Source organism: Cucumis melo, chromosome 12, assembly GCF_025177605.1.
Source record: "Cucumis melo cultivar AY chromosome 12, USDA_Cmelo_AY_1.0, whole genome shotgun sequence".
Classification (NCBI taxonomy): Eukaryota; Viridiplantae; Streptophyta; class Magnoliopsida; order Cucurbitales; family Cucurbitaceae; genus Cucumis; species Cucumis melo.
In genome coordinates this window covers 2,033,314-2,045,271 of record NC_066868.1, presented here as the reverse complement: position 1 = coordinate 2,045,271, position 11,958 = coordinate 2,033,314, and the positions used below count along the sequence as shown (strand labels likewise).

Sequence of the window (11,958 nt, the reverse complement as noted above, 5' to 3'; positions counted from 1 at the left end):
AAAAAGGTTCTTCCTACGACGGCCGGATACATATACTTCGGATTTCATTTCATTTTTTTTCTTCTTAATTTTAAATGTTTTGATTTAGTGGATATATTTCCAAAATGATTTAAGAACTAATCCTATTGTTAGTATAAATTTATTTTTTTTCCAACTTAGTAAATTAAAAATAATCGATTTCTATTTTAAAAAACACACCGAATTGAAAAAGTTTAAAATGCAAAGTTTCTTTAAAAAATTATTTAACATTACATCTATTAACAAATAAATAAAATATAATTGATACATTTTGTTATAAATGTATCAAAATTTTAAAACTCTAAAGATGAAATAATATATGTTTTTATTCTCATGTTAATGCCAAACAAAGCCTTTCAACCCAAATTAAACCATTGAAGGTTGGAATTTTCCTATCCTCCTTATTTTTTCTCTAGTAAATCATTTTTTAATGATTAAAAATTCAAAAATTAGAAGATTATGTATATGTTTTAGTCTAATCTTCTATTTATTCATGTATTTATTTTATCTTCTTTTTTTTGACCGACTTCAAACTAAAGAGTACTGACAGTTAAAAATTCAAATATTTGAACCTGGATAGGAGGAGGGACTGACAATCAAAGTAATCACTAAACTAATGATAAATATTAATAATTAAGTAGTTATATATATATATAAAGACAATAAAGTTGAGGGGGGACTCGAGCTCCCTGGGCCTATGTTAAATCCGCCGGTGATTAAAATGAGAAAGAAAAACAAACCAAAATATTAAATTAGATAGATTATATAAATATGAGAGGTCAAAAAGGGAAAAAAAATGTTACATCCACGTATGATTCCGGACGGGGTCTCAATTGAAGTTTGAATGTATTCCAATGCTAAAAAGAAAACGGTGACAAAGGTTAAACAAACTCGTCGTTTTACCGCCACGTGTCAGGATAAACCCCCAAATGTTTTTTCTTTTTCATTTTGTTTTTGTTTTGTTTTCTCTTCTTTCAACTAACCGCATTTGCATTCGATACGACGCCGTATCTTTTAACTGTCAAATTCTTTTGTGGGACCCCTCGTGTTATCCGTCGTTAACTCTGCCGGCCTCCAAAAGGATGTCTTCTTCGAATTACTCACTTCACGCCGTAACCACTCTTGCTTTTCCGTTTCTATTAAATTGCCAAATTTACTTCTCCTTCATTTCTATGTTAATTTGCAATTTTGTGTAGTTTAGTCATTTAAATATTCAACCTCTCATTTTTAGGGATGGATATAAATAAATTACAAAATTTGGTTGACATCGATCCTTTAATGATAAGTCCCTCCTCACCTCTTATAAAGGTTGATGGACTATTTCGTAAATAAATAAAAAAATAATAATTCAAGCAATATATTTAAATTCTAACTTAGAAAATTTATAGGATAATACCGAACAAAAAACATCCAATAAAACAGCGAGCTTTTGCCATGTAGGATTAACTCCTACATCACACGCGACATAACGCGGGTGGACCCCACGCGCCACACAAGATAATTAATATTAATAATCAATAATTTCGGAACATGCTTATTGGGATAATTGCTTCAATATTAAATATTTACACTTCTGACCTCACGATCCACTAATTTACCAAATTAACCCCCCATCGAATTCTTTTCTTGGCCGTTCGATCTTCAGATTCTCGTACATTCTCCACCGTCCGATCTTAATCCCTTCCCAAAAACTATAGCTAGCCACGTGATCTTTTATTTTTGTCTTCATCTTTTTGTGTTTATAAAATAATAATAATAAAAGTTTAATTTTTTAAATACATTTTAATTTTATTTGGTAAATTATTGTTTTATCAAATATTAAATTTACACCCAATGGTTGACCACTTAGAAAAAGGAAAAAAAAAAAAAAAAACAAAATCTAATTACATTTAGAGAGATAAATAACATAACATAACATAATCTATAAAATAAATCAGTGAGATTATATATTTTATGTTTGTATGTTTATGCATTTATGATTTGGGCATACATTTATTAATTTATAATATTATATCTAAAATTTTTTCACTTTTTGAAACAAATGTTAGGTCAACTAGATTCTCTGGTGAGAATGGTACATTTTTCTTTATTTTTATTATGGTATAACCTTTTAGTTACAAAATTTAAGCATGTCAAATATGTACTTTTTAGCTCATTTGAGAAATTGATATATGAATGGACACAATTCAAATTAAAACTGCAATTTCAATTTTTTCAATAGATAATTTCCTTTTTTTTATTTTTTTTTAATTTCAATGTTTATGTTCATTTTTATATGACATTTTTATCATTTTAATTAACTCAATTTACGTAAGAAAAAAACAAGACATTAATTACTCTTTTCTATCCTTGTACTTGAGCTTCATTTCATATCAGTCTTATACTTTGTACTTTCAATCAATCTTAAATTTAACCTTTATATTTTCAACAAACCTCAAATCTAGCCCTTTCAAATTCAAAGAAATTTGGTTAAATAACAATTTATAAAAAAAAATGTTCATAAATGCTAATTTTGTTTTTATAGAAAACACAAGTAGAAATTAAAAATCTAAATCATGTTTAGATTGAGTTTTTAAATGTTTATAAGCATAAGAGAAGATTGTTTATAAATACTTCAAAGTTTATTAAAAATATAAAAATTTAAAGTAAATAATTAAAAGTACATCAATGGAAATAGAATAAATGATAAAGTATAGATGCAAAAAATATAAGTAGAAATTATTATATTAGTAAATTTAAGGTGGAAAGGAAATGTGAAAAATGAAAATAATATAATAAAAGAAATAAAAAAGGAAAATAGATTACATCAGCCATAGAATTTTGGAAAATTAGCTTAGTTACCTAAAATGCCCTATTTGGTGGAAACCCCATTTTAAAAAATTGACGTCCCCTAAATTTCATTATTATTATTATTATTATTTGAAAAAAAAAATTAAATAATAATAAAGTGATCCTTTATGTGACTCAACGTTTTTCTCGATCGTGCGGACCGCAGGGAGCCACAAGATTTAAGGAAACGACACGTGGCAAAATCGAAAGGCTAATAACATTATATGGTGGGTTCATCTGGTAGACAAGAACCGGTCTTTAGGTGGTTTTAGTCACCGGTTATAGCCGGTAAACTAAGAGGCACTTACCGATAGGTCCGGTGAAGAGGGTCAATGGTATAAGATAGCTGGGGTTTAAGCGTATGTCTTTTGGTGGTTTTTCAAAGGGTTTTGGCGATCGGAATTTTCTTTTTCTTTTTTTTTTTTTTAATTTTTACTGAGAGAAGGGAAAAAAAAAAAAAAAAGAAATTAAATTTTGAAACTTTGTTTTTGGTTTGGTGTTGGGAATTTTTATTTTCTTTTTCTTTTGGATTAAAGCGAAAAATTAAAAAAAAAATAAGTGATGGGATAGAAAACGAGAGAATGTGGTGAATCAATCAAAGCCAATCCTTGTTTTGTTCTTGGATTTCTTGTGTAATTTTTTACAGATCTCTTTTTCGCTTGCAATTGGTGGTGTTTTTCGCCGGAATTTCGTTTTCCGGTGATGAGGATTTGAAAATCGTTTTGTTTCAGGTGAGTCATCATAATCGTTTTTTTTTTTTTTTTTTTTTTTGGTTTTCGCCCATTTTTGTGTTGATAATTCTTTCTTTCGTCGTTTGTAATGGATGTGTTGGGGGGTTTTTCTTCAGAACAGTGCATTTGGATTTTAGACAAAAACCTTGGGATTAGGGACCTGAATTTGGAAGATTTAACCTCTAATTTCATTTCAGTGTTGTCGTTTGTTGAGAATTTTTGGTTTTTATTCTTTTTAATATCTGATGATGATCACACTCGACTGGGGTTTTTTATTGGGTTTCTGGGTATCCAATTTGTGCTCTGTGAGATTCGATCTCTGATTCTGCATCATTTCTTTCTTCTTTTTTTTTTTTTTTTTTTTTTTATAATTTTGTGGGTGATCGAGAATTTTCGATTTTTCTGTTACCGGTTCTTGAATTTCGATGAAATTTTAGCTGTTTGGTGAGTCCTGGTTGGATGTGAGGAACCATCTCTTTCTCATGGATTTATGTTTTCTCTTCGTCTTCGATCATCTACTCAAGGGTTTTGTTGTGGTTTGTCATCAATTTATTAATTTATAGTTTTTTTTTTCCGGTTAACGAGTAACAACATATCTTTCTTAATATTCTCTCTAAAATTCTTTCTGGGTTTTGTAATTAATTATTTCTGCATGTCACTTTGTTTCTGATGCTTGTGTAACTCTTTCTTGCATGGGGTTTTACTTTGACCCTTTCTGGAACTCTTCGATTGCTTCATCCCATCATCACTAAAGATTGTTGAAATTTGGGTTTTAGTTAGATTATCAGCCTCTCTTGAAATTTTAATTATGGGTCATTGCTCCTTGTATTTGTTTGTGTGGGTGTGCGTGAATGGGTTTGGTTGGATTAAATTGAAGCATTGGAATTGTGATGTGAAAGCCTGGAAATGCCTCAGAACTTTTGTTTTGATTCGTCGTCCTCGAATGTGAAACACAATTCCTCTTTTCAATTTAATTTCTCTATTTTGTGAGAACAGATCCAGTTTGAGTTCTGGATAGGGTATTTGATCCTTGTTAGTGTATGTGATTTGATGTTTTAAACCAATAAACTAAATAAAATCTGATTCATTTCTTTTTCTTTCCAGGAATTAATCTGTACTTTGACATTGTGAGCAAAATATTCACAACACTGAAGTGGGCTTCAGATGTGCTAGATCTCTGTGTATTGTTCATATTTGTGCTATGACTTCTAAAATATGGTGCTTCAGAAGAGGTTAGATTATGGGTTCCATGGCTACCAAGTGCCAACCAAGCCTCGAGCTACTAGATCAGCCAGGGTACATGTCCTCTATCATTCTTGGCCTTCGTTCCAAATTACTTAGAGATCTCTGTCTTCTGCTTCCTTCGATTACGATGAATTTGAATGATTTTCTAATTATTTCAGAAGAGAAGTTTATGTAGAAAGGGCACTGAGGGTAGTCAAATGCGTGCTTTTGATTTGTTGGCTACCGTTGCTGACAAGTTGTTGCATGGGACAGATGGTCCTACCACAACTACTACTGATACATCAACCGAAAATGATAGGCATGCAGTTATGAACAAAGAATTGGATGCAAACAGTTTGCTCAAAGTCGAGCCTTCTGATCGAGGCAGCTGTGACCAGGGCCTTGTCTTAGAGACTGTTTTATCAGGACATAATAAAAATTGCGATAGAAATGATTCTCTTCCACAGCATGATGAACATTCACCACAATTAGTTCCCATAGTAACAAATTTCGAGAAGTGCAAGAAGGAAATGGAAAATTTAGCTAGCGAAGTACATCTAGGCTCCCCTAGTAGCAAGGAGTCTGATAACTGTGAATTGGACCGTGAGCATAAAGTTACGGTAAAATATGAGTTGCATAAAACTGAAGAGGTGCTTACTGGAGCTCAGAATCAGGATGACTCGTGCAAGAGAGAGGATCCTGTTATATGGGACCAGAAAGCTCGTTTGTTAGTTAATAATTCAGATAGTTGTGGCAAGATGACTCAGGACAAAAACATTGTTCTGAACTCTTCTTTTACAACTCAGAATAATGTAAAAGTAGTTGATAGAGATGATGACGAAAACTCTTCTGGGTGTACTCACCCAGTCTCCTCAATAAAGTCCTTTAGGACATTACCTAGTAGTAGAGACCGAAGAATAAGGAAAGTATCAGCTTCCAAATCTTGGAAAGTAGTTCCGAGATACAGGGATGAATCACTTTCTAAGTCTGGTATGTAAACCTTATTTATGGCAGTATTTATTACATTGGATGTGTTTTTATGCTGAAGGTTTGTTTCAGTTTCAAATAGATTGTTTTCTTGTTTCTAGATGGCAGTTGGAAATCTATGTTCCGCAGTAAGAGCTCTCACGACAGTTGCAGACGGCAGAAATCTCAAATGAACATTCCTTTTAAAAAGAGGAAATTCTTTGACTGTCCTAGCTCAGTGTCGAATTCCGACGGTGGAATTAATTCGGAGGGTCTTTCTGATTCAACTGGGAAGGTTATCAATACAGATAACTCAGGTTCGTTTGTTTGCTGTGATGCCTTTATTACTGATTTTGAAGTAGCAACTGATAACTTTTTGTGCCTGGGATTTATTTCTCCTTTAAACTTTTTGCTGAATGCTGTGCACGTCCCCATGCAGGGAGATCGTGTTCTGCATCTGGTCATGGCCATCAGAAGTCTTTCCCATCCAAAGATTCTCATGGTATGAGAACTTCTGATGGATTTACTGCACTGAATTGTCTTGGCTTATTATTTCCGCTCGCATGTGGATTATACATGAAGGGTTTTATCTTTTGTTTTTTCACAGTGAAAATTAGGATAAAATCTTTTAGGGTGCCAGAGCTCTTTATTGAGATTGCGGAGACTGCTACCGTTGGTTCATTGAAGGTATGAAACTACGATGGATCGATTGTTTGTTGAATTTACTTCAAAGACATCACATCTGTCTGCTGTAAATTGGTTGTAGACACGGTATGATGCAGTTTTAATCTGCATAGTTAACTTGCAAAGCATGAAAGGAGAAATGTGAACAAAGATTTTGTATGTCCAATTTTTCTCTCATATGGAGTTCCTTGAGTGTACGGAGATATAGGTACTCCTGTGGTTTTTTACAATCATGATTTGTTATTTTGTCCTGATCTTGCTCAACTGTTATGCAGAGGACCGTAATGGAAGCAGTGACTGCTATACTTGGTGGTGGATTACGAGTCGGCGTTCTTCTTCAGGGGAAGAAGATTAGAGATGACAATAAAACTTTATTTCAGACTGGAATTTCTCATGACAACCAGCTTGATTCATTGGGATTTGCCCTTGAGCCTAATCCTTCACGAACTTCTCTTGCCTTGAGCCAAGAAGATTCTCCTTGTATTCTTCTGCACGATGCCCCTGAACCTCTAACCAGGTAAATGAAATATGGCAGCACCTGATTTTTCCGTTAAATGTTAGTTGTTATCATATTATAAAACTGATAAACCTGCAAGTTGAAGCTTTATCAACACACTAGGCTGTTTCTTTATTTCTGGTTGTCAAGAAAATGGGATCGCATCACTATTTCATTTATGTTGCGCTGTTATAACAATCATTGATCAAGTCATGTAGCAATCCTTGTTCTAGTCATCAATGAGGAATAATATGAATAGTTGAAAGCTTGTGGAGGGCATAGATTCAATCACGACTAAGTGCTACTTAGAATTTAAAATCTTTCCAGTTATGTATGGATTGCATGCAAGCAAGTTAATCTGGATACTGACAGAGGTAAAGAGATAAAAATAAAAGTAAAATGATCATTGTTCGTTGTTATCATCATTGACATTATTTGTGGGGAGTGATGGAATGCTGTTATTTTCAGGTATTCACGGAATGCCTCAGCAGATAATCCAGGCAGTAGCACTGTACTGTCCGATCCTCATGGAGATTCCTTAGTTAATTTCATTGAGAGTGACCATGATTCGGCACCTTCCCCTACCGATACGTCAAATCACAAGAGCTCAACAGACTCTAAAGCCTTGGTCACTGTACCAGAAATGACAGTGGAGGCACTTAATGTGGTTCCCATGCATAGAAAATCTAAGCGGTCTGAGGTTGCACAGCGTCGAATTCGCAGACCCTTCTCTGTTGCTGAAGTGGAGGCATTGGTTCAAGCTGTTGAGAAACTTGGTACAGGAAGGTATTATACATATGTATATTTTTATTAGCATGCAAGGAATCTCTTCAAATATAAAATAAAATTACAAGCAGAAGCAAGGAACAATTTTAGCCTTTTGATTTTGACGTGCTTATCTGTAGTAGAAATGATCTCCATTTGCAGATTTGTGATCAACAGTGAAAACGTTTTCATGGAAATTTCTAACATATGTTGTTAACAAAAATTTCACCAGTTCTTCACAAAATGACTTCTCTTGTCAAAGTGGCTGATAATTTATTATTCTGTAGGTGGAGAGATGTTAAACTCCGCGCATTTGATAATGCAAAGCATAGAACTTACGTGGATCTGAAGGTATGGAACCTCTTCTTTTGATTTCAACGCCCCATTCAATGATGACGATTTCATTTTTATTTTTGCTATGTTTTTCACCTTCCCTAAAAAAGATAAAACATAGATAGGTAGAAACAGTGTTTATAAGCTTCGTAAAAACCGTATGGTTATTAAACCATATTTATTTTGTGTTGTTCTATGTGTGTAATCACCTGAAGTTTTTCTTTGGTATGAGAGAGAGTTTGCACAATTCAGGGTCTAGCCTTACAATAACACACAAACATAGTGTTGCACTGAGCTCCACTTATTTGTACTTCCATGTTTAATCTTTTGAACTAGTTTACTTATGAAAAAAAAGAGTGGATAGTTGGTTAAAAAACTTTGGCTGTGAATTCAGGACAAATGGAAAACACTGGTGCACACGGCGAGAATATCCCCACAGCAAAGAAGGGGAGAACCTGTGCCGCAGGAGCTTTTGGACCGAGTCTTGACCGCGCACGCTTACTGGTCGAAGCAGCAAGCTAAGTACCAGCTGAAGCGCCAGCCAGAGACATGTCTTCTCCTTTGAACAAAAAACAAACCAGCAGAAGTTAGGGGTAATGGGTTGGTTGGGGTTATATATAACATATATATGAATATTTATATATATATATATATATATATATATATTATATAGTGCCCATTCTGAAAGGTCTTTGTGACTATTCTTTTTTCTTTTTTTTGGGGGGGAGGGGGTTGGGTTTCAAAGAAGGAAAGGTGTTGTAAAAATTAATGATAAGGAAAGGGTGATTAATGATGAAGCAAATGGAAGTATATTACTATATATTTTGGTGTAATATTTGGTGGGTCTGTCCAAAAATTGTCCTTTTTCCTGATGTTGTAGGGAGAGGCTCTTTCTTGGCAACTTGTATAAAATCATTGTTGGAATAAAGAGCTTGCTAACGGAATTCGTTTCTTTTTATTTGCCTATTCTCAATTGTCTTTTGATATATCATTCCATATGCTTATTTATTTTATCTATGATCACTGTTTCTCCCCCAGATTTCTCACAAAAAGATGAGACATGATTCTTTTTATCAGATTGGTAAGCTTTGATCTTATCTATTTTGATTGGTTTTGAGGGATTGTTTGTTTTGGAAATCCAAGATGTTTATGGATGGATCAGACATTTGAATTACTATGTTTTGAGGTAATGTAAGATTGTCGAGTAGATCAGGCATTTGATTTACTGTGTTGTGTTTTGTGGTAGTGTAAAGATGCTCAAGTATTTTTTTGGATTCTCCTGTTACGGCATTTACTTTTTACCCTTCTTTTACCTTCTTTTTCTTTTTCATATAAATTCTTCCTCTTTTAATTTTATAATCAAAATAAAGATTGACTACCATATTTCACATTCTTCGGCTAAATTGTAGAAAATTTCTTTTAAAAAATATTCAAATTCAACTGTAAATAAATAAATAAATATATGTATGTATATATAAATGAGGTTTTCTTAAAAATAGAACAAAATATATTTACAATGTATAAAACAATTTTGAAAATGAAAAAAGTCTAGAAGCTCATGATGTAAAATAACAAAATGGCCACATACGCGCACGAAAAGCTTGGTACATACGATCTTGTACCAAATCAAAACGAACATGTGCTAAATCTAAATAATATTGGTACATGATCATGTACCAAATCTAAATAAAATAATCATATACCAATGTCTAAATGATCTTAGTATGCGATATTGTACATCTTCATATACGATCTTGTACCAAAATCATCTATATATTGGTACACTATCATTTAGGTCTAGATATAGAGAAAAGAGAAGAAAGGACACAATATCTGATGAGGAAAAAAGAATAAGGAAATGACACCAAAGATGGAGAGATGACAAAGAATCGTGAATTCTAGAAGATGAGATGAAGAAATTGCTAACAAGAAGACGTAGAAATACGAATAAGAAGAAGTACTATGAAGAAGATGTGCAAGCATTCAACACATGGGCAGGAAAGAGACAACCTGGCGAACTGAAACATCTTAGTAGCCAGAGGAAAAGAACGAATTTCTTAGAGGGAACTAGAACTAAAAGGACTAAATTGGAAGTAATCATCTTCGGAGATTCAGAACTCCTCTTTTCATATATTTCATTTTCATTCTTTGAATTGAGTTGCTATCTTCTCTCTTTCCTAGTGGAGCACAAAGAGAAAGATTCGAATTTGATATTCATATCGTTCATTTTAGATGATCGAAATATGCTCTCCCGTAAACTCAGTTGGAGAGGTCTTCAAGAGCAAAGATCATTCTTTGTCTCTTCTACCTTGTTCATTGAGGACCTTTGTTTTTTATTTTCTTTTAGTAGGGAAATCCAATATTCATTTTGAACTTTTGGCTATAGCTGGTAGCTGGAAAAATCAAGCTAAGAAGAAAGAGTCCTTCGAGCCAGTCAAAAAAGATCTTTTATCGTTATTTAATCAAAGTCTAAGATTGAGTCAACTCCTTACTCCGCCTTAGCTAAATAAGGAAAAAAAGCTTGGTCCTTCGCATTTTGAAAAGGTAGAAAAGTCCTCCTTAGTTTTATCTTGCTCCGTCGGAGCGAGAAAACGTCAACTTTCTAGGATAAGTTGGATCCCCCGAGTCTGAACTTTGAATTCCTTGCCTCCGTCTCTTTGTATTGGGAACCTTGCCTCCGGTCAGTATTTTTGAGGTTGTCGCTTCTAATCTCTGATCTTTCACTTTCATTCATGGATGAGAAAGAGATCTTTCCATTTTTTTAACACTCTCAATATTTTCAAATACCCACTCATTCCAAGACTAGAAACCTAGGTTTGAGAAATATAGGTCCCCTTTGCTCCTTGGAGAAAGCTTGAAGTGACTCCTCCGATCCGCGAAAGGGATACCGTTTTCGTCTGACCCTTGTGAATGAAAGAGCGGACATATACTTCTTCTCCTGAACTCTCTCAGTCAATTACAAAGACCGTCCGACTACGCTGCTCTACGGCTACAGCGCCAACCCACCTAGTCATTCAAGCCCTAAATCTTAACGGCGGTCTTCATCCGCCTTTTTCAGCTAATTTTCCGACATGAACTGAAAAAGATCTAGATTTCTTCTTCAAGTCTAGTGGAATTCAAAAAGAATTGAAGGATAAGGAGCAAAGAATTTGCGGGCCCCTCTCCTTCCTAACCTCAGTCGAGTTCAATGAGCCTTTCACCTCTCCTTATTTAGTAGCTCAACTTGCACTCCATAACATTGACAGAATAAGGAATGAGCTTGAAAATTCTTCGATAAGTCTTTGATCCTTATCACTTTGAGTCGAGTTATTTCAAAAAATCAAGGGAAGACAAGGCTCAAAGAATTTGATGCGCGAAGTGCATTTAAAGAAGACCTACGGCGACCTACGGCAAGGAAGGAAAGCCTATCCTACGTAGCGGGGTCGATCTTGTCCGTTGAAGCATTTGAAGGCACTTTGACTTTAGGTGGATGTCTGATTTCAGGCGGAACAATAACCCAGAATGGACAAATGGGAAATAGGACCCGGTCGGGAAATCTCTTTCAGTTATTGTACCGGTGATAGCTTTTGGTATGTCTTGGAACCTGTCTGTCGAAATGGAGAATTCCCCTTATTTCAGTGAACCTATTGAGCTGTCTAGCTTTGTTCGCAGCCTCTAACCTACGCTTGCTGTCTCTGTCTCGAAGCTTCTCTCCCTGCTCAACTAAGTCTCAAATATGAACAACTGCTCATGAAATAATCAGATAGATATAATCAGATATAAGTCGATAAGAAAGCTAATCCTCTCTTCTTTCTTTTTCTCTCTATCTTCTTCTCTGATCAAAATTCAAAACAAATGGTAGCTTCATGCACTTTTATTTTTTTTGTTACACATGCCATAAATATTTTTTTGTTTTGTTCTATATGTGTAAAT

At 34.1% G+C, this 11,958-nt stretch overlaps 1 protein-coding gene across 1 annotated transcript; it reads left to right on the top strand.

Annotated features, from left to right (window-relative positions):
* Window positions 1-3,104: 3,104 nt before the first annotated feature.
* LOC103497148 (telomere repeat-binding protein 5) lies at window positions 3,105-9,004 on the top strand. Its single transcript, XM_008459244.3, has 10 exons — window positions 3,105-3,578; window positions 4,683-4,874; window positions 4,982-5,792; window positions 5,891-6,085; window positions 6,208-6,270; window positions 6,376-6,455; window positions 6,728-6,969; window positions 7,417-7,734; window positions 8,001-8,064; window positions 8,441-9,004. Exons 2-10 carry the CDS (start codon window positions 4,794-4,796, stop codon window positions 8,609-8,611), a joined length of 2,025 nt encoding a protein of 674 aa, XP_008457466.2. The 5' UTR covers window positions 3,105-3,578; window positions 4,683-4,793; the 3' UTR covers window positions 8,612-9,004.
* Window positions 9,005-11,958: the final 2,954 nt, after the last annotated feature.

What these genes read in the sequence shown, in the direction of transcription:
- LOC103497148 (XM_008459244.3), top strand. Translation starts at nt 4,794, where the DNA reads ATGGTGCTTCAGAAGAGGTTAGATTATGGGTTCCATGGCTACCAAGTG. An exon ending in CCCATCCAAAGATTCTCATG is followed by an intron (nt 6,271 to 6,375) that starts GTATGAGAACTT and finishes GTTTTTTCACAG; the next exon opens with TGAAAATTAGGATAAAATCT. An exon ending in GCCCCTGAACCTCTAACCAG is followed by an intron (nt 6,970 to 7,416) that starts GTAAATGAAATA and finishes TGTTATTTTCAG; the next exon opens with GTATTCACGGAATGCCTCAG.